Raw genomic sequence first — 22,227 nt, 5'->3', positions numbered from 1 at the left:
ACCCATCCGAAGTGCACACACACAGAGCAGTGAACACACACACACACTGTGAACACACACCCGGAGCAATAGAGACTCTGCAGGCAGAATTCTGTAAAAACTATTCTTTGTGTACAACACAATGCCTGCAGAGCAGAATTAGGGCTATACCCACTAATGATTAAAATAAAATAAATAAAAAAGCCATTAAATTCCATGCGCACCTAAAGTGGTCATATTAAGACCCTCTACCATACAGCCTTACACTACCAAGAACTGAACCCAGAGAAAAGCCCCCTCGGCAAGCTGGTCTCAGAACTGACTTTATAATCCAAAACTAAATCAAATCATTAAAACACTAAGTGAGAAATATCTGAAACACTGGACAGAAGCAACAGCTTAGCAAAGTAAATTACAATGCTATCTGTCTCTAAACAGAGAATATAAATTTGTTGAATTCCTAAACAGAGTGTCAAATCCTAAACTAAGTAAAATCCTGACCATGTACAGACTCGGTGACTGTAACTTCACTATAGAGACAGACCTGGCTACCGAAAGAAGACAGATTGTGTCCACACTGCACACAACATGAAGTGGGAACAGAACTGCACCTTTTAACAACATGCCCTAATTTTTCACAAATTAGGGAAACTTTTTTCCCTCAATTCACAAACCAGCAAAAATACTTCAACCAGATACAACAAAAGGACAAACTGCCAAAACATTCTGGAAGAAACCTCAACAAGCTCTAACCTGGATGCAAGGTATGTCAAGTCCTCCCACGAAAAAAGGACAAGCAGTAGAACAGAACCACAAGTCACTTTCGGAAGAAAACACTGCACAACACACACAAACTGACATGACAGGATCCAGTCCTTGTTTCTTTTTATAATTTTTATTAGTACTTTTGTTTTACTGTATACATATATATACTCTATATGCTATATACTTCTATTCATACATGTGTATTTAAATGTTTCTGTGCTTTGGCAATGTAAAGATACTTTTTTACCATGCCAATAAAGCTACTTGAATCTTGATACGACTCACTATTTAATAAAGTAGTATTTAATACAGTTCACTATTTAACTATTTAATAAAAGAAAGACGATTTCAATGGATATGAAATTTGTGTTGAATTTTTACAAACATATTTTACATCACGCTGTCACCACTGTATCATGTTAGTGGGATTTCTCATTGGTTTTCAAATGTGTTGCATCTATATATTATTGTATGCGACATTCTTCACCACATCCTACAATACAGTAAGTTTATGTCCTCAAATCAAATACATTTTTTTCTGGTGTGCTCGTTTATAATTTTGTAATCGACTGGTCTTGTTACTTACCTTTAATTACCTTAGTTTATATATATATATTCAAAAGGTGGGTTTAAATATGCTAAATAAATAAAGAATTACTCCTGCAAGAGTTCTATTTGAAGAAAGCACATACTTTGTGCTCAGAATGCAATAACATGCAATAAGCCTGATTTTAAAATAGCTGAATCCATGTTCAAAAAGCATAAAAATAAAATTGCATTTAAGAATTTAAAGTTGTAATTATTCCGTTTTTGAAAATGAAAACATTAAATACAACTAGAAAATGTTAAACATATTAGTTAGATACAGTTTTATTTACCATTTATTCTCATATTTATTTTGTTTTTATTTTTGCAATGTTTTTTGTGTCAAGTCATGTTATAATATAAAGTTGTTTTGATGTCTTTGCTGTGTGAAATGCTTACTAATTACTGTGATTTTTGGTGAATTGTAGGTCTTACAACCAGTAAGGGCCAGACATCATAGTGATTAAAAATAACGATAATAATAATATAAGTATATGGCGCCCACAACATACAACATTTATTTTTTACTGATAGACAATAACAAGTGTTATTTTAGTTATATTTTGACCACTGAACAATGTCCCTTCATTTAAGCTCATTTTACTCTTTAACTATAAGCAATGCATCACTGGTTCCAATCACTGTGGATTTTTATATATTTTTATACCTATATTTATAGATATTACAGATCTTTTAGGTTACCAAAATATATTATTGTCTAGTAGGCTGATGTGTCAGTGAGATGACAAATGAAGCTTGTTTCCTCTTGACAGACGCCTCTCGTGACGAGCTCAGCCAATCACGTGACGAGTTGCTACAACCCTCGCGGGGTCGCCTCGCAACAACGATTTCCTTGTGTTGTGTTTTCACGAAGAAAACGGCTATTGTTATTTGGAGAAAACACCCCGGACAAAATTATCTGCAGGTCTTCAGTCTACCATTTTATAATTTACTTTAGAGTTTTTATGTGCCTGTTTACCACTTGTTTTACTGAGTACCAGTTCGTGACAGGCGAACTAATTAACTAGATAGGAGCGGGCATGCTAGTCAGTTAGCTAGTGTGTCAAGACTGATCAGAACGTCACATAATACGACTGTAAGAGACACATCTGATCCCACTCAGAAGAAAAGAAATGCCGCTCAAACACGTCATGTTGATTTGAACACTTTATTCGTCTTGGAGCCGTTGCTGTTTTTTTCTCGGCTAAGGTTAGCTCACTTAACCAGTCGTGTTGCTGTGGTTGTACATCGGTCTGAGCTGGAGAAATGGGTTCAATTATTAGTCGAAGAATCGCTGGTGTTGAGGACATCGACATCCAGGCCAATTCTGCATACAGATATCCTCCAAAATCAGGTGAGATGGTCTGTGGTGATAGTAGGCGACGTTTATGAGAGCTTGTCTTTTAGTTGTAAACACTTGTCAGCTCTATTAGACTGATTTATTGAGCTCAGATAAGCTCCCATTTTAAACATTTATCTAATAAGGTCATTACTGCCAATAAACTGATTAAATGATGTAGTTAAAGTCCACATGAAACCGGATTAGTATGTACAAATTTGAATACCATTGTAAACTGATGGTGTTACTGTTTGTTTATACATTTTTACGTGTCAGATTGGATAATGACCATTTTCTTCCCCAAAGGAAACTATTTCGCCAGCCATTTTTTCATGGGAGGAGAGAAGTTTGACACTCCTCATCCAGAGGGATACCTTTTTGGAGAGAACATGGATCTCAACTTTCTTGGTAACCGGCCAGTGCAGGTACAGCCTTATGATTGTGTTGTCATCTTAGAGACTAGAGTTTTGTGATGTTTGCACTGTTGATGTCTCTTTTTGATGAACTCTTGTGTTGGCACTCATGTGTTGTTAAACAAAAATCTAAATAAAATATTAATTTACATATTTTCTTTGTTTAATACTTTTTTTTTTTTTTTTTTTCGGTGTGGTACCTGCCACAGTTTCCCTATGTTACTCCAGCACCCCATGAGCCAGTCAGGACATTGAGAAGTCTTGTCAACATCAGAAAAGACTCATTACGATTGGTCAGGTACTGATTCAGGATTACTATATAAAATATATAGTATAAACATTCATATCCTGAGAACAAATTATCTCTGTGCTGCATGTAGTTACTTTTATTCTGTTATTGATGTACTTGGTTTTAAAGGTCCCTTATTGTCAAAGTTGAAATTTCCTGGCTTTTTTCACGATAACTAAGGTCTAGGGACTAATAAACTACTATATAAATTTCAAACAGTCAGTCCACAGTAAAATGCACACAGCCTGCTTAAAAGTAGCAGTGAATTTTCACAAACTGTTGTGTCAGAAGTTGACGTCAGAACTACACAGTCACCTCCTAAAGTCACCACCCAAGCACTGCCCACCATCCCACTCTCCTTTTGTCAAGCCCCCCAGACAACATTGCACCCGTGCCATTGCTGAGCATTGAGCAGCAACAGCACTGAAACATATCAAAAAGGTTAACCTTAACCAGAAAACCAGATCGGCCGACCTGGAACGTTACACTCTCACTCAAAGGATGGACAATCTGACAGGATTGTTACTATGAGGTGGATCACATCTAACGTGTATAGTAAAGATAAACTCATCGTGTCTATCTAGCACATTTCAATTTCAGCATGCAAATATTTACATCTACATTATTGTTCCAGCCACAATAAATCACAGCAACGTATAAACAATTACAAATGATTTATATATAAACAGTCTGTGCATGTTTACAGGCATGCACAGACATTTTTTCATACATGACATCGTGAGATGCAAGAAATCTGTAGACTCGTCCATAACAACAAAAGACAATGCTTTATTGAACCGTTTCAATAAGTGCACTGCAAACACAAGCATTTTTGCCGAACATTTCCGTCCAGTCCACTCGTTTTATCGCATTTAACCAGAGCTGTCATCGCTTTGTTTGTCTGGCAGTGGCAGCAGATATGTGATAAAATTTCTAACTTGAGGCTGTATTACGGCGATTCTGGCACCCAACATCACAACAAGATGATATTTTAAGCTCCTTACGTAGCCGAATCTGCTGGTTTGAGTTTCCCCTTTTGTTTTGCTGATGCTAGCTACCTGTGGTTGGCCTGGCTGTGCGTCAATCAGAAAACAACAGGCCAATCAGAAGAGAGGCGCGTGAATATTAATTAGACAGGCTAAAACCAACCTGTTCCCAACCTAAACCCACATTTTGAGCTGACCTTCTGAGAAAGGAGCTGTAAAAATATGTGATGAGTTTTGCTAATTATACTGCAAAAACATATTCTTAAGGACATCAAAACCTAAAATAAATCTCCAAAAATGTGTACAGTATGGGATCTTTAAGTAATTTAGCATTTGTCAATTTGTGTGATTATAGGTATAAAGATGACGCTGATACTCCTACTGATGAAGGAGCAAAACCAAGGGCCTTATATGGAGTGGAGTTCACCTTTGACTCTGATGCACGAGTGGCCATCACTATCTACTGCCAGGCTTTTGAGGAGTTCTCCAATGGGATGGCATTGTAAGGACCATTTCATCTTTAATGTTGTTTGAACAGTTCTACATTTAATGTAAAGCGACATATCTTTTTTATATATTGTGACTTACATCTGAGTGTAACCGATTATGGAAACATTTAGGGTGTGAACTCTGTTATTTGCATTGATTGTTGATTGGTTTTTGAGATATGGACATTGCTGTCAAAAGTGGAGGCAGACGAACGTGAGCTCGCAGGGGTAGATTTAAGTAAGAATGTAATGCTGCAATCCAAGCCTGTTGAAAATCGATACAAATGATTGATTCAAATCGGTTGAGATGTTAAACAAATTTCAACAGGTGAATACGGTCTTCTGAAAAGTTTAGATGTTATTTTTTTTTTCATTTTGCATCTGTGTAATGTATATTAAGGTAGCACAGCGGTAACCAATGAAACGCTATATCGCTGCTGTTCCATAAGCGCCCCCTGCTGTTGGAGTGAATTTGTGTCTCTTTCAGACCATCTACTGTTTTATTTCGTCCGGACATGTAGTATAGTTTCACAAAACTAAAGTCAGACAATTCTGTTTTTGCTTCAGATTTCTTCAAATCTACATAACAGCATCTTTGTTTGGATCATGATTAAATTGCAGTGGTTGCCTCTAATTTTAAATGGAAGGAGCACAGACAAGGCCTTAGTTTGTTTATTTGCAGAGATTTCTTTTATTTGTATTTATACATTTTACAAGAAATGTACAGCATTTTGTCCAAGCGATATATAAGGACACATTTTCATTAATAATTTGTCTACAATTTAATAAAAAAAAATTGCAGGAAAATCATATTTTGATATCAGTATCGTGAATCTTATCACATCGTTACTATCCCTAGATTTAAGTGCATTTAAAGATTGGAGACGTCCCACACAGGTCACCAGAGAGAAGTTCTCTTCTACTGGAATGTCCAGTTATGACATTTTAACTAAACATTACAATGTCAAAAACAAAAAAACAAACAAACAAAAAAACATATGAATGGTTTACAATAAGATCTATAATATGCAATTAGAAAATAGACTTCAAATGTGAAAAAAATTCAATGTTTAAATCAGTAATATAACCATTCATTGATACCATTACAATTTATTGTCAATGTTAAAGTAATTATGTAATAATAAAGCTCATATCATGTTTGTATATAATGGTCTGTTATATAATGGTGGGGATCTAAAACGAACAGTCATTTGTGAACATGGAAATATTCTGGCTCTTTTAGCAATAGCTTTAGTCTAAGAATAGCATTTCATAAAGAGATTGCATAACAGTCTTTTGAGTAACTCTTTTGTGCAAGTGTTCTTGTTTTACTTTGAAAGTTCATTTTTTGCTTAGTAATCACAATCAGTCACTGGAGCACAGTGAGCCAAAGAGAAAATACATTTACAATGAAAAAGTTTTATAAATGTAATGATTATCATCTGAACTAACTGAATGGCATTATATGAACATGTTGTTATGATATCTGTGCACTAACAATATATTTGTCTTCTTAAGATACAGCCCTAGAACCCCTGCATTAGTCTCTGAAACCATAAATTACAAACGAGGGGTTAGCCAGCAGTTTACCCTGCCCTCCTTCAAGATGGATTTCTCTGAATGGAAGGAAGAAGATGTAAGTACCTTTAGTCTAGTTCAGTGCTGTCACTCTCCTCTGATGGTTGAATCCATACTAGCTTCTAAGATATTGATTTGACCTCTGCATTAATTAGTTTGCACATAATGAAGTGCATGATCAAGCAAATCCAGTCAAATGAAAATGCCCTGACATTGGAAAATTTTAATTGTTTGTTTTGACTTGATGCATTTCTCTTCTTCTTCTTTTTTTTTTTTTTTTAGCTCAACTTTGATTTGGACAGAGGTGTTTTCCCCATGGTGATTCAGGCTGTGGTGGATGAAGGAGATGGTATGTTTTCAGGACTTCATTATAGTAGAAGAGTATAAAAGACTTGGCCACATCAAAAATGTCACATTTTATCATGCCGTATCTATACAGCACAGTGTTCCCTGAATATTTCAAAAGAGAACCAATCAGTGTGTTTGATTAAGTGCTGTTATAAGTCTATCTGCATTTTAATAGTTATCATTTATTTCAGATTGTTTGGGACATGCACATGTACTGTTGGCAGCATTTGAAAAAGTGAGTTGAATTTGATGGCCATATGCATAATCTCTGAAATGCTTATTTGTAGCAGTTGTGTATTTGTGCATCACACATTTTATTTTTATTTTTTACATTAACAGCATGTTGATGGCAGTTTCTCAGTCAAACCTTTGAAGCAGAAACAAATTGTGAGTCTTAATGATTTTCATATTGTCACATTGTTCTCAGGTAGAGATGGTAATGAGCTCATAATATTTTTTCCCCTAAACATTCACTTATACACCACAGGTGGACCGTGTCAGTTACTTGTTACAAGAGATTTATGGAATTGAGAACAAAAACAACCAAGAGACAAAGGTAAAAAGGTTGTTGTTGGTGTTCATTACATTTTCTATATATTTATATAGGTCTCTGTATTATAAGTAATGGAAAATCTCATTGTGAATTTGTTTTTGTTTTCCCCACAGCCATCTGATGATGAGAACAGTGACAACAGCAACGAGTGTGTGGTGTGTCTGTCAGATCTGCGGGACACTCTGATTTTGCCCTGTAGGCACTTGTGCCTGTGTAACTCCTGCGCTGATACTCTGCGCTACCAGGCCAACAACTGCCCGATCTGCCGACTGCGTATGTAACTGCTGTTGAAGGGGATAGTCCACCTAAAAATAACAAATCTATAAACATTTACTTCTGTGGAACACAAAAGAAGTTATTTTTAAGTATGCTGATCAAAAGGTTTCAGGGTATTTTTTTATCTTACTTTGAAGCATGTTGAGTACATCCCATTCCGCTTCTTGCTGAATTCCACTGTATTTTGTGACAACAGAATAAAGGTCAAAGGGAACTGAAACTCTTTAGTTATCCACATTCTTCAAAATATCTTGCTTTCTGTTACGTAGAAGTAAGTCCTACAGGTCCGAGACATGACGTGAGTGGAGAATTTTTGGCTGGACTATCAGTTTAACAGTCCCACGGTTGTGTATCATTTGAGAAAAATCCCGAAAAGCCTGTGAAGAAATTTTGAAGTGCCTTTTTTGTCTGTCTCCAGCGTTTCGAGCTCTTCTTCAGATTCGAGCTGTAAGAAAGAAGCCTGGAGCACTTTCTCCTGTTTCCTTCAGCCCAGTGCTGGCTCAAAACATGGATCATGATGAGCACTCAGTATGACACATATTCCTCCGTGTTGTTTCTATAAAAGACAACATGGCATCACTTTCTGATTCTCATTATTTTGTCCCTTTTCTTAGAGCTCAGACTCAGTTCCCCCTGGCTTTGAGCCCATCTCACTGCTGGAGGCTTTGAATGGTCTTGGTGCTGTGTCCCCTGGCCTTCCATCTGCTCCTCTGTATGACGAGATCAACTTCGCTGGGAGCTTGAGTGGAGAGAGCAGGCAGCTCAGCTCACCTGACCACTCTGGAGACAGTTGTGGACAGAAGAGCAAAGTCAGCAAGTCACCCGACAGGTAAACCTGACCCACTGCATGTTCGGTTTTGGATACTGACCCAAACAAGCAACTGTCCTCAATGACATCGTGTGGATAAATACACTACCATTCAAAAGTTTGGGTTTGGTGAGACTTCTAAAATGTTTTTGAAAGAAGACTCATTCTCACCAAGGCTGTTTATGTCTGATCAAAAACAGTAAAAACTGTAATATTGTGAAAAATTATGGCATTTTAAAATAACAAATTCCTATTTTAAAATGTAATTTATTCCTGCAAATCAAAGCTGAATTTTCAGCATCATTACTTCAGTCCTCAGTGTCATATGATCCTTCAGAAATCATTGTTTTGATTTGTTTTTCACGAAACATTTATTATCAGTGTTGAAAACAGATTTGCTGATTCTTATTTTTGAGGAAACAGTGATAACTCCTTGCTGAATAAAAAAAAAAAAAAACAGTCATGTGAGCAAGTCAAGATTCTCTTTCCTCTTGAACTTATCCAGCACTGCACAGATTTTTTTTCTAGGAGATAGGAAATGGGTTATTACAGGAATAAAAACAGCAATTTTCATACCATTTTAATGGACTTTGTAACATTGTTTCAACTTTTTGGCTGGTCTCAAGTGGGAGATTTTGATAAGCTATCTTTGCATTCTTGTGACTGAATAATAGTAGCTGGGTAATGACAAGTCAAGGACTGAACTTCCTATATTTACCATTCTATGTGTCACAGCAAGATGTCATGAACTTCCTTTCCGTAAATCAGAATAATGACTCCACTTGCATTTTCAGTCCATCCTGCTGGCATTGCAACAAGGAAAATATGCTCAGTATCTCAGGAAGCATGCATGCGCTGACTCAGTGTCCTCCTTCCTGTTTAACTAAAAGGGCAACTTTCAATTAATGTTGCTTAACATTCATACCCAAATAAAAAGATTGATTGACTGATTAATAGAAGATATTAAAAAAAACGAATAACTGAATGATATATATTTGTTTATATATTCTATATTTATATATTTATAAGCACATCAAGATATAAAAATGTCGAGGGGAGTGAAAGAACAGCACTCTCTTCCACCCTCAATACCCATAGCTGAAGTGCCCTTGCGCAAGGCACTGAACCCCCCAGTTGCTCACTGGGCACTGGATCTATAGCTGCCCACTGCTCCGGGTGTTTGTTCACATCTCACTGCTGTGTGTGTGTGTACACTTGGATGGGTTAATGCAGAGCATCAATTCTGAGTATGGGTTACCATATTTGGCAAATGTCACGACTTTCACCTTTTGTAGCAGCTTGTTCTCTTTTTACCATAAAAGCAGATCCCCATCCAGTGGGGCGCGTGACAATAACAAGAACCGGATATACAGATTAGAATATAAACACTTTCTACTTCATCACCACGCATCAGACCAGTGTCGCATGTACACAGCGCCACCCAGTGCATTTAGTTGTAATAGTGAGAAATCTAAAAGATATTTGAATGTTTCCTGTGATAAGGACTACAAAGGCCCAAACATTTAATATTGTGTTTGTATTAGAAGACTTTATTAGTCTTATCATCCCTAGTCCTGATAGTCTGTGTTATTGCAGCACTCTACGCTCTCCATCATCACCCATTCAGGAGGAGGATGAAGAAAAACTGTCTGAGATGTCTGATGCACAAGCTCACACGCTGCTGTCCAGCAGTCCTGCCCCCACTGAGGTCAGCAGCACAGCCACACGGCCTGCTTGATGGGGTTGCACCTTTCTCATGTTCTTCACTGTCTTTGTATTGTCAGGGTACGGCTGGAGAGGACGTCCCTGATTCACTGTCTCCTGAAGATGGTGAGTGACTCCACTGTTATCACTGTCTGACTGGAAATAGGAAAATAAAACAAGTGCTATATGATGTTAAAGCTATTTTTGTGTGAGTTAAATGCTTTTATAACAATTGTGTTACGTCTTTTTAATGTATTTTAATAGATGGTTGAAAGTGTTGAACCTGTAGGGGCATTTTCAGATGTGCTGTCATAGAATTGAACATTTCAAAGTCATATTGTTTACCACTTTGGCTACATATTATGTGGTCAAAAAAGTTTTAAGGTCATGGTTAAAACAAGTAAATTCTGCCAATGGAAGTTTGGGATCTATAGGTTTTTTTTTTTTTATGATTTTGAAAAAAGTATTTTATGATCAGCAATGGTGCATTTATTTAGTCAAAATACAGTAAAACCAGTAATACTGTTAAATATTATTCAATTTTCATCATTCAGAATAATTCAGATATGCTTAATTTCATAATGCTGATTTGAAGTTTTTAATATATATATATATATATATATTTTTTTTTTTTTTTTTTTCAAATTAAATTTATGTCCAGTTATTACAATGTTTTTATTTTAATGGTTTAGTTTTATTTATCTATAATACAGTAAATAATCCTGCTTAATATTTTTGAATATTTTTGTTTGATGAATAGGAAAAAAAGCATTTATTTGAAATGTAAATTTTTTTGCAAAACAATAAATGTTTTTACTGTCAGTTTTGATTAATTTAATGTGTCCTTGCTAAATAGAAGTATTAATTAAAAATAAAAAACAAATGACTTCATAACCACAAGCTGTTGAAGAGCAGCGTATTTATAATACAAATATTTTGATTAAAAAAAAAGTGGAGAACATAAGATAGTGATTAAGAATCCAGAAATTGCTAGGGTCGTTTATGCATTAATAATATATTTTAACTAAATGCAGTTACAGCTATTGTTTGTGAATCTATACAGAGGATGGACTGAATTTGGAGGAAGAGGTGATGAATGACTGCAGCAGTGAGCACAGCAGCTTTACCAAGACTGATAGTGACCCCCCTGGAGACCTGTCCCTCCCCGGTGAGTACACATCCAGACACAAGAGCCTATTGTGCATGCTTTGAGTGTGTCCTTTACAGAGACAGTATTGTTTTGAGCGTGTGTGCACTCTTCCTCTCTTGCAATTTGACAAACGCTATGTTTCTGGCTCTCTGTCATTAAGCTCTAACGTGTGTGCCTGTTATTCCTTGACTTCCTTTCCCTGCCTTCTCTCGTGGTCTTGCTCTGGGCAGCTGTAGGTCCTGATTCCTGCTCTATTGGTTTGGAAGAGTAATGGGTATGTAGGCTTCGGTGTCCTTCTCTCGGCTGTTCCTCCATGTTCTTGTTCTCAGTTCCAAACCTCTACGCCACAAAAAGTTCTTCAGTCTCAATCAATCATTCAATTTTTGCTTTGACATATGTTAAACTTTGATTATGGCATGTGATTTTTGTGTAGAGTATATATTTTTAACTGCAGTCATTTCTGTAGGATTATCTGTCTCAACGGAGAGTCTGAACACTCAGAGTACCTGCTGCTCCATCCAGCCGCTCCTGGGTCCCTCAAGCCATTTGCACATGGATGATGATGATGATGATGAACTGGATGTTTAACCCTGTCCATCTCCTTCTTTGTACAGCTGGACATGTCTCCACATTGCAGTTTGATGCACTCCCTTTCCAATATCCCACTGTGAACATGATTGACTCTTGTTCCAGGCCTTTTGTTTTAAACACAACTGGCTGAGGCCGATGAGCTTGTTCTGGAGGTGTGTCATATTTCTTGTGCTTGGTGTTTAGGGCTCTATTTTGAACAAGTTGCTTACTTCACCCAAAATGACCACCCTTACCCAAACTGTGCTATATTATCTTTCTTCCATGAATCACTAATTCACACTAAGTTGGGCAGAATGTCCAGTCTGCTCTTTTACATTCCATAAAGTGGAAGTTGATTTTAAAGTCCTTGGTTAGCTCAGAAAACCAGTGAAATAAAATTATTAGTCCATACTACATATCAAGTAATCCAACTTTTCAGAAGTCATATGAAATAGCTTTGATTGACAGACCGAACTCTAAAACTTCAAATAATATTCCTTCCAATTACAAAATGCCTTCATGGTATAATTTTACTGAACTTTTGAAGATTCACAATCCATCCTTAAATGGAAAAAAAAAGTATGAAATGGTAGATGGTGGTTGCAGATGAAATTTCTGGTGATTTCTGGAAACAGTGTTTTTGAATTGGCATCCATTGTTTCTTGAAGGACATCCAAGGAACCTTACCATTGCACAAAAGGTTCTTTAAAGTGGAAAAGGGTTCTCTAGATTATCTTTAAAAAAAGGTTCTTTGAGGAACTTCCTCACCACTTCTATGTTTTAAACCGTTATTTTTAAGTGTGTGGTTGAGAGTGAAGCAGGTCATTTTGGTGCTTGGTTATGTGATACTAGAGTTAGAGCCTTGATCCAGGATTTAATTCTAACACTAATAAACATAAAGCAGCTGGCTACGATAAACAGACAAAGCACATTTTAATAAAAACTCATTTCAGGATATCTTTGAGCAAATGTAAAAGTCAACAAATGAGTGTATAATACAGATAAACTAATTTCTTAGTAAGAGCTTACCGGTAAATGTCCTGAACTATTTTTTTGTGTGTGTGCTGACTGAAGATGAGCAGTCAGAAAAGCACTTCTGAATATATATATTCATGATTTCAAATGTAATATTTATAATGATAATACTGTTGGAAATGGTGGATTTCTTGTCAGTTTAATGACCAAATATTGTGAGGTCTAACAGTGCTTTAAATGTGCTTGCTTGTTCAGCTATTTATGCTCTTTAAGGACTAAAAAAGCCATGGTTTACTCTTATTTACCTCTCTATTTGCTTATGAATATTGTAATATAATCTATAAATACTTAAACATGTAAAAGCATTCCTTTCATGTTTTGGTTTAGATGTTATAACAAATAATTTTAGAGCGAGAACTTTGTGAATATTTGTCAGATTGGTTGTATTTATTTAAAGCTGAGTCCTGTATTTATGAGAGGAAAGGAAAGAAAAGGTCAATGAAAAAGTCACAAGAAGCATGAAATCTCATTGTTCTCCTCAAACATGCAGATATGCAGTGTCTTGTAGCATTATGCATAGAGGTTTATGTGCCTTTAAAGAACAAAGCAAATGTTGCAACTGCTTTTGCTCATAGCGGTGCTGTTCTTGTGTTCATCAGCTGTAACCTTTAGCTTCGAATACATTTATGCATTAGATGTGAGACTGATGTTCTTGTTTTGTAATGTCCATTGTGGAGAGCAGATCATTTTAAACTGATGTTATGAAGGTTGAAACGTATTTCTTATACAAATTTTGCAATGCTATAATACTTAACATGATTTTTGTTACAACATTTGTGAATACTGATTAAACTTATTGATAGTGTTGAATTAATTGCTTACAGCGCTGCATGATAATAACTTATGTAAGATTTATCACTGCACTGGAATATGCATATTATTTATTTCCTCAAATAATGTGCCATTTCAATTAAATATTCCACTGTGCCTTCTGGTTCTTTTGAGAAGTGCATTTAAAGCATACTTAAAAAAAAAAAAAATACTTATTAGGAAAGCAATATACTTGTATCATTATTATGGAACAAATGTTGTATATAAGTTACATGAGTGTTATTTCCTAAATCTGAGAAGTTAAGCATTTGTGTTTTTTGAAGTATTTTAGCAGCACTTAAGCAAAATATGTGATTTTGTCACTTCTAATAAGCTATTTTTGCATGTACTTCTGATATACTTTGGTCAGGTGCACTGAAAATAAAATGTCCTTCAAAGCAACTGTAATTTAGAAAAATTTTCTATTGCACTCGAACGTGTTTTATTTTTATTACCCTGCACTAGCATATACTTCTGTTGTGCAGTGCTTTACTAGTGTGTCCTGATATTAAAGTGCACTTCAGCACCCTTCAAGACACTTCCTGAAACTTCAACTTCAAGACCCCCCCCCCCCCCCCCCCGATTTATTTATATATTAAAATTATATATTAGTACTTTTTTGCAGATGCACAAAAATTATGTTGTTAATAATTTTGTGTGTGTGTGTGGTTATTTTTCTGCATCATCGTCTGTGGCAGATTCTTTAAAATACATGTTTGATCAGAATAATATAACACTATAGCAGTGTTGGGTAAGCTACTTAAAAAAAATGATTAATAGATACAAATCTTCAACCATGTAATTAGATGAATGCACTCATTACTCTCTCTAAATAGTATTGAAGTACTTACTACTAATTACTTTCTAAATCCCATATCAACCTTGACCAGTTGAATAGACACGAAACTGTTCTTTTTATTCTTACAGATGAATAATATAAATTCGCATAAATTATTCTTGAACTGATCAATGTATTTAAAAGGAGCCGGTTACAATAAAAACATAAATTTTAACAGATGTAAAAATTTAATTTATATCCACTAGACTATTATTTTGTAAAACATTGTTCTATACTACTCTACAGTATTTAATGCAATTTAAATAAGAAGTAACTAATTCAACTATTAAAGTGGCTTACCGCCTTACTGGCGGTAGTTACATGTTATAAAACTATTTATTTGTTCTCCATCATTTAATATCTTTGTTCGAAATGTGCTATTCGAAACATTAATTCAGTAGAATTATTCATGCAACTATAATCGTTTTACTTTTACGTACTTTCGTGCCCCACCTAAACTTAAACAGTCGGTTAAGGCAATGCCATTACCCTTATGCCATCTTGTGCCACCTCTGCCATGCAAGCTTGGACTTAACAAACCAGTCATTGAATAATTAGCTTCGTTCAAAAAGACTTTATGAATGGATAATTGAATCATTCGCTCAGGAGAACGGCAATCTTCTTTGTTCCTCGTCTGATATTGGTTAACTATACCGTGTGTCTAAAAATAATTAATTCAGGCAGACGTTATGAAAGTGGAACTGTGTCAGAAAATGGTCATGAGGCATGAGATCAGTTTGAGTCACGCGTATGAAGGGAAAGAACACATGGATAAAGATTGAGTTTAAGTATGCAATATAGAGATGACTGTATAAACAGCATATTTACCTACTTACCAACAATTGTAAACACGTGTCATGGGTCGAGACCTTCAGCGAAGCGACGTGGAGAAACATGGCGTCCATCGATGAACACCTACTGACTGGAAAGTCACATGATGACACTGGCGCTTTAAAAAGCAGGCAAGTTATTAAGACATTAAATAAATTACAGACCCCATGGACATCGTCTGAGCATGTTAGTGGATGAACACAGAAATAATGTGTCAAACACAGTTAAAAACACTTCTGATGACTCAAACGACACAAACAGAAGACTGTAATGCCACAGTGTTTGAGTGAGTCAGCTTGCTTTGGCCCTGAATGACTCATCCATTTGCCTCCTAATAGCTCTTAGCCTACATTTTACAGGTCAACAAGCGATTTATTATCAGATAATCTCAACTTCTGTGAAACACCATCGATCTAAATGGTCAAATGTTAGTATGTATCAAGTGATGATGATTACTTAAAACACTTTTAAAAGACTGTCTTGTAAAATATAAGGATGCCAATATAGATTCTACACTAATCAGCTGATGATTGGAATTACTCGGAAGGGTCGTTTAAAGGTCAAATTATCTATTGAAGTAGCTCCTTTTATAATGTCATCTGAGGTCCAGCATTAACCCAGAGCATCCTCTCATTGAGAGTAAAGAGCTGGATTCATCAGGCTTCAGCCGGTTATTGAACAGTAAGTCAGTAGACTAGATATATTTAGTTTGTCAGATGCCATTTGTCTGAAAGCTCCCTTCACTTTGTATATTTGAAAAGGAAGACATCACTGGACAATAATGAACAGCAGAGTGTAAAGAAAATGTATAAATATATAAGCCGCGTGCTGTGATATCAAATAATTACCAATCCATCACTGACTGGACTACACTATATGCTAATGGCAATATATATTCTTCTGCAAGGAACAATTTTAACACTAAATAGGTTTCTATACAGATGTAAAATGATCTCTAAACTATATTAAATTAATGGGACTGTACAAAAACAAGGGATGTTCCAATAAATGCAATCAATAAATGAAGCAAGCAGTATTCAAAATAGACAATATACATGTGAATTATATCCTTGGCATAATGAAATTGATAAATTAAACGAAAATGGACACCGGTGAAGATTTCAGAGTAATTAAAGCAGTATTCATGAAACACAATGTGATGTACAGTACTTTAAAAAAAAAAGCTGGGTATATAAAGGACAAAACACATACATCTAATTTTCTTGTTGGGTTTCTCGTTTAAACAGAAGGCTGGATTACACAAGAACTAACCAACACTGAAAATAAATCAACAAAATGGCACTATTTGACAAGAGAATATACTATAAAATATTGTAAAAACACTCCCAACACACATCTGGATAGACCACATATGGTTTACTTATAGGCTACTTTGTTATGTAATAAAGATTAATTTTATTTCAGTAAAGAGTAGTTATTAATTCATACTAGTTCTGTATTTTGATCAATTATAAATGCAGTTGAATGATAGTGTAATGTGCAAGATGTATTAACAAATTGATGAAGACCCAATGATTTTGGAAATGTTACACCAATGAGTGATAAGCCAATTCTGTTAATTGCCCCAGTGTGCTTATTTTTCAGCCGATGCTGACAATCTCAAAATGACATATTGGTACGTAGTTCTCAGTGTCCTTATTCTCTTACTAAGCAGTAGCTTGCTGAATTTGGCAACACCAAATACGTAACAGATCTAACAGGGCTGGCGTAAACACTACAGAGCGTTAGGAGCTGCGCTGTGAGTAGGCTATTAGCACAGAGACTTTTAGGAAATTGCTGCAGCTTCACCTGGCACGTGCTCACAGTACTATCCCTATAAAGACGGCGCACTTTGGCAGATCTGGGTGGGCCGGGACAAAGAGAGGGACGAGGGGAGGGTTAAAGAGGAGGAGAGGTGACAGTGACAGTGACAGAGAAGTGTTAGGATTCAAACACATCAGACAGTAGTAGAGAGTCATTGAACAAATCCTCTGAGAGAGAAAGACAGCAGTGTCTGCAAACTTCAAGGTGAGAGAAAACTAAGAGCTGAAGAGGCTGCGTTAGTATTTGAGACCGCCTTGTCCTCCAGCAGTCAGAAGTGTGCGCGTGTCAGATGATGGCACCGCAGGTCGTCAGCTCACCCTTCCTGAAGCCTTTCTTTCTGAAGACACCGCTGAGCGTCGCCAGTTCTCGACGGCAGAGACGACACACATTACCAGCCAGTGAGTTTCGTAATCTCACCCCACAGGATGCCATTAGTGTGTTTGAGATAGAGAGAGAAGGTAAGATGTTTTGTACAGACACTGGGGTTATATTGGGGGTTATATTATATTTTATTTATATATTTACCAAAACACAGATCCAGAAGTACCTGATGGTTGTGTCAATAATGTGAGAAATGTTTTTAGATAAAAAGTTTGATGATAAGTGTGACAGCAGGTTTTACACACCTGATCCCTCGCTGAAGGCATTTCTCTGGGAAATCTGATCGTTGGGTTTAGGTCAGATTTGTGAGCAACAGGTCGACAGCGCAAATATTTACCTTATTTATTTTTATTTCATTTTCTATAAAGTTTTGGCAATATGTACTGAAGTACACCACCTTTTAGAAGTTTGGGCTCAGTATTTTTATATATTATAAAATAATTTAAAAAGTATGAAAATAATACTTTAATACAGCAAGGATGAATTCAATGCAGTATAATATTACAAAAGATTTGTATTTGAAATGAATGCTGTAATTTTGAACTCCATTCATCAAAGAAGCTTGAAAAATTATATCTGTTTTCATTAAAATATTATACAGCACAACTGTTTTCGACACCGATAATAATAAGAAATGTTTCTCAAGCTGCAAATCAGCATATTAGAATGATTTCTGAAGGATCATGTGATACTAAAGACTGGAGAAATGATGCTGAAAATTCAGCTTTGCTATTATGGAAATAAATACAATTTGAAAATAAATCCAAATATAAAACACTTACATTAAATTGTAATAGCATTTTGCAAAAAAAGATTTAAATGAAAAATAAAATAGGTTTAAAGTAAGTCATGATATGATTTTTTAAATTATTAAATAAATGCAGCATGGGTGAGATTTCTTTAAAAAATAAGAAAATTATTCCGATCCCAGACTTTTGATTGAAAGGTAGTGTATGTCATATCAATTTGAAAAGAAAAAATGGTTTAAGTTAGTCTAAAAAAATATTGGGTATTTAAGTCTTTATTTTACAACTAGTGCCCTTAGAATACTGTACTATCACACATATCAGTTTATTCAACAAATGGCATTATTCGCACCATGTTTTATAATTGTGATTGCTTTTCTTTGAGTTAAGGTGGAGTTGATTATTCATACCCTCTTAACTCTTTAAGAACTTCCCAAGATCTAGAAGACTCAGGTCAACGTGCTGATCCGAGTGTGATAAACCTGACAATCCTCCGATAAGCTCTTGTGTGCATTGGTATGACAGGGCTGACTCATCCCTGTATTTTTCCCTCTGCAGCATTCATCTCTGTTTCTGGTGAATGTCCACTCACCCTTGAAGAGGTGCTTAGTTTCCTGGGCCATTGTCCTGAGCTTTCGTTGGGATGGTTTGAAGAGGGCCAGCTGGTGGCTTTCATCATCGGATCTGGCTGGGACAAAGACAAACTAGAACAGGTGAGAAACATGGTTCTTTACAGAAACCGGTTATCATGTGTATCAAGAACATCAAAGTAAGTTCACGTTCTAACCCTCTTTTGACCATCTGATCCAGGAGGCCATGACCACACACGTCCCAGACTCTTCCACGGTACACATCCACGTGTTGTCTGTGCACCGTCACTGTCGGCAGCAGGGCAAAGGCTCGATCTTGCTTTGGCGCTATCTGCAGTACCTGCGCTGTCTTCCCGGTCTCCGCCGAGCCCTGCTGGTCTGTGAGGAGTTCCTGGTGCCCTTCTACCAGAAAGCTGGCTTTAAGAATAAGGGTCTCTCTGCCATCAATGTGCCGGCTTTGACCTTCACAGAGATGGAGTATCAGCTTGGAGGCCTGGCTTATGCACGACGAAACAGCGGATGTTAGTTTCTTTAGCTCATTCGATCCTGATTCAGGACACCATGCATAGATTCTGGACGGCTCTTGGCAATCACAGACTTAAAGCCCTACTACCACCTGAGCAAGAACCAGAGACTTACGTATGAGTGTAAATGAGTGCCATTTACAGAGATGGAAGCACTTACATTTGGGTATATGAAGGCTAAGGATGTTGTTTGTTGTTGTTTTTTTCTTTCTCTTGTACTACACGAGATACACTGCACACTTTACTGGTCAAGACACAGTGGCTGCTTTTAACAGTTAATAAAGTGATTTTAGAAAAAACAAAAAAAATCACCATATTCGATCAGTCAAAAAAAATTATATTCTTTCAGTTTTAATAACATTTAACATTAATAACATTCTTTTGGTAGAAAAAATGAAAACATTAAAAAAAATAAGGTCAGAAAAATAAACAAATGTAATTGAAAATTTGAGAAATACGGTAATCTTTCCATCCCTTGGAAATGTTAAATATATTGTTGTAGAATCTTCCTAATGTATTATTGCATTTGTGACAGTGTGTTTGGGAAATACATAATATGTATACAGTGTATGAACTGATGTAAACTTTAATTAGAATGCCCATAAACATTCTCTGTGGCATTAGTCATTCTATCATGCATATCTTATCAATAAAAAAAATCTAATAACAAAGCTATATTTTTGTATTGTGTATTTTCTATGCATTGCAGTAACACTTAACAAGAAAGTCCCGTTAGTTAACATTTGCTAATTCATTAACTAACTCTGAGAGATTTTGTTACAGTTTGTTACAGTTTTTTTTACAGTATAATTTGTTACATTTGTAAAAAAATTTACCGTATCTTTGGTTGCAGTTCATTGTTAGCTCATGTCCATAATATTGACAGTTGAAACTTTTGATTTTACTCCTGTATTAGTAAATGCTGAAATTAACTAAGATTGATTAACGCTTTAGAAGAATTTCTCATGGTTACTGTATTTCACGTAAACTAAACCTTATTGTAAAGTGTTACCAGCATTTCTTTGGGTTTATGGATACAATTTATTATCTTTCGTACCATCTTAAATTTAGTTCCTTTGTCTGCTTCTGCTTCAGAGTTATAAAAAAAATTGAGAAAATTGACATCACGATATACTCTTATTACGAGACGTTAGGTCGCAATTATGAAAAAAAATTGTCACATCATGAGATAAAGTCTCGACTATGGGAAATAAATTAACAATTTTGAGATACTGAAATAAGTTTCAATTACGAGAAACAATGTCACAATTGTGGGATGTACAGTAACATTTCACTTACGAGAAAGTTACCTTTTTATTTATTTATATATAGGGATGTAACGATTCACTCAACTCACGATTTTCAATCGACTCGCAAATGGTGTAAATGGGCTTCCATAGTTTAGTGGTAGTTTAAGGTCTTGTAGACAAGAAAACCAGACAAACTTCAGCGGTGCAGGTTGTTTTTTAACTGTATTCTGTAACAAATGTGTAAATTGGGTAGCTAAAACACTACCATTTCATAATAAACCATTACTCCATTAGAAGTAACACACAAATAAAAGAATATCATTTGAGTGCTCAATGTGTCACGAAAATATGGCAGTAGTAGGTACACTTATTAAGGCACCAAAGGTACTGAGTTTTTTTCGTCCCTGGATTCTGAGGTCGACTAAACAAAGACAAACCTTCCCCTGACATGCTAAAACATAAAAAGTACTACAATCAAATTGAAGACGTGTTCTCCTTTTGGTGTTCCAGTGCTTCTAGGATGACACTGAATCTCTGAGACTGTAGTGTTAAGAAAGTTTTGGGGCAAGTGTGACCCTGTTTTCATATGATTATCAGACACCCTTATCAATAGACTACATAAAACTTTAGGGTACGTTAAAAAGCATTCATCATTCTCAAGAGTCCTAAAATCATGGTCAAGAGTTGGAGATCCAACTTCCACTTGAGTAAAAAACAACAACGCAACCATGCTGTCCAAGTTCACAGTAAGGGCTTCATTTGGGGCGAGACAAAGTGCAACTGGATGAACACTGACAGAGCAGGGGACTGTCAGATGCAGACCAACGACCAATCAAATCCCTCTGTCCCCGAAGCCCCGCCTCTCCCTCAATGGAGATGCGCATTTAGGTCGTACTTCTCACAGAACTTGTCGGTGAAAGGAATGCAGGTGAGCAGCTCGCACCAATCACACTTGATGGGATATACGTAGAAAAGCACCACGAGTCCTGCAAACAGGCCCACAAACACCACCAGGAAGATGATGATCTGGCAGCGCTTGCGGTACATGTCCAGACGTCCGAAGCTGACGTATGGGAGGAAGGCGAAGGAGAGGAAGAAGCCTGAGATGAATCCGCAGATGTGGGCGAAGTTATCGATCCAGGGCAGCAGGCCGAAGGCGAACAGAAAGAGCACCACGCACAGGAGCTTAGTGAAGGCCCTCCACGGCTGAGCCAGAATCTGCCAGCTCTGAATCAGCTCCACAAACAGACAGGCCAGGATGCCGAACTGAGAGCCAGCTGGACCCACCTAGAGAGACACGGAGACAGAAAAAGAGACACAAGCTCAGTGCCAAAGATACAGGAGTGAAATACCCCTTTTCTACCACCATGGTGCTGGTTCTCTTAGCCCAGGGTTCTCTTAAACTCAGGTTCACAAACCCCTGGTGGATTGAAAAGTTGACAAAAAGCTTACAATTCAGTTATAAAAATTTACAAAATAAATTATTTAAAACAAACAATTCTAAAATAAAAACAATACAAATATGGAATATTTTATTTCATTTACCATGTCATGTGGCCATTGACTA

At 36.3% G+C, this 22,227-nt stretch overlaps 3 protein-coding genes across 7 annotated transcripts in view; 2 read left to right on the top strand and 1 right to left on the bottom strand.

The window, feature by feature from the left end:
* Positions 1–2,111: 2,111 nt before the first annotated feature.
* Positions 2,112–14,094, top strand: LOC113042382 (E3 ubiquitin-protein ligase MGRN1-like). Of its 2 annotated transcripts, XM_026201215.1 has the most exons (17): positions 2,112–2,683; positions 2,975–3,093; positions 3,291–3,379; positions 4,712–4,858; positions 6,363–6,480; positions 6,705–6,771; positions 6,962–7,005; positions 7,110–7,157; positions 7,258–7,326; positions 7,437–7,596; positions 8,018–8,127; positions 8,214–8,428; positions 10,004–10,115; positions 10,192–10,237; positions 11,175–11,279; positions 11,492–11,535; positions 11,728–11,865. In XM_026201215.1, exons 1-16 carry the CDS (start codon positions 2,596–2,598, stop codon positions 11,530–11,532), a joined length of 1,578 nt encoding a protein of 525 aa, XP_026057000.1. In that variant the 5' UTR covers positions 2,112–2,595; the 3' UTR covers positions 11,533–11,535; positions 11,728–11,865. The 2 variants fall into 2 exon arrangements, with proteins under 2 accessions (XP_026057000.1, XP_026056990.1); XM_026201205.1 differs by lacking the exon at positions 11,492–11,535 and having other exon boundaries at positions 11,728–14,094.
* Positions 14,095–17,328: 3,234 nt separating this feature from the next.
* LOC113042439 (serotonin N-acetyltransferase-like) lies at positions 17,329–19,721 on the top strand. Of its 2 annotated transcripts, none has more exons than XM_026201317.1 (3): positions 17,329–17,567; positions 18,855–19,009; positions 19,107–19,721. In XM_026201317.1, the coding sequence occupies exons 1-3, from the start codon at positions 17,459–17,461 to the stop codon at positions 19,410–19,412; spliced, it is 570 nt and encodes a 189-aa protein (XP_026057102.1). In that variant the 5' UTR covers positions 17,329–17,458; the 3' UTR covers positions 19,413–19,721. The 2 variants fall into 2 exon arrangements, with proteins under 2 accessions (XP_026057102.1, XP_026057092.1); XM_026201307.1 differs by having other exon boundaries at positions 17,329–17,627.
* Positions 19,722–20,682: 961 nt separating this feature from the next.
* LOC113042344 (inactive rhomboid protein 1-like) overlaps positions 20,683–22,227 on the bottom strand; it is a 41,061-nt gene continuing 39,516 nt past the window's right edge. For 2 of the 3 annotated variants that reach the window (XM_026201141.1, XM_026201159.1), the window contains one exon: positions 20,683–21,947. In XM_026201141.1, coding sequence (XP_026056926.1) covers positions 21,528–21,947 — 420 coding nt within the window. In that variant the 3' untranslated portion in view covers positions 20,683–21,527. The remainder of the gene's footprint in view (positions 21,948–22,227) is intronic. The other variant, XM_026201150.1, reaches the window with a different exon arrangement.

Source organism: Carassius auratus, chromosome 3, assembly GCF_003368295.1.
Source record: "Carassius auratus strain Wakin chromosome 3, ASM336829v1, whole genome shotgun sequence".
NCBI lineage: Eukaryota > Metazoa > Chordata > Actinopteri > Cypriniformes > Cyprinidae > Carassius > Carassius auratus.
This window is presented reverse-complemented; position numbering and strand designations above follow the sequence as displayed.

Coding starts and splice junctions, on each gene's coding strand:
- LOC113042382 (XM_026201205.1), top strand. CDS start 2,596: ATGGGTTCAATTATTAGTCGAAGAATCGCTGGTGTTGAGGACATCGAC. Junction 3,380..4,711: donor GACTCATTACGATTGGTCAG/GTACTGATTCAG, acceptor GTGTGATTATAG/GTATAAAGATGACGCTGATA. Junction 8,128..8,213: donor TGGATCATGATGAGCACTCA/GTATGACACATA, acceptor CCCTTTTCTTAG/AGCTCAGACTCAGTTCCCCC.
- LOC113042439 (XM_026201307.1), top strand. CDS start 17,459: ATGATGGCACCGCAGGTCGTCAGCTCACCCTTCCTGAAGCCTTTCTTT. Junction 17,628..18,854: donor GTTTGAGATAGAGAGAGAAG/GTAAGATGTTTT, acceptor TTCCCTCTGCAG/CATTCATCTCTGTTTCTGGT. Junction 19,010..19,106: donor ACAAAGACAAACTAGAACAG/GTGAGAAACATG, acceptor CATCTGATCCAG/GAGGCCATGACCACACACGT.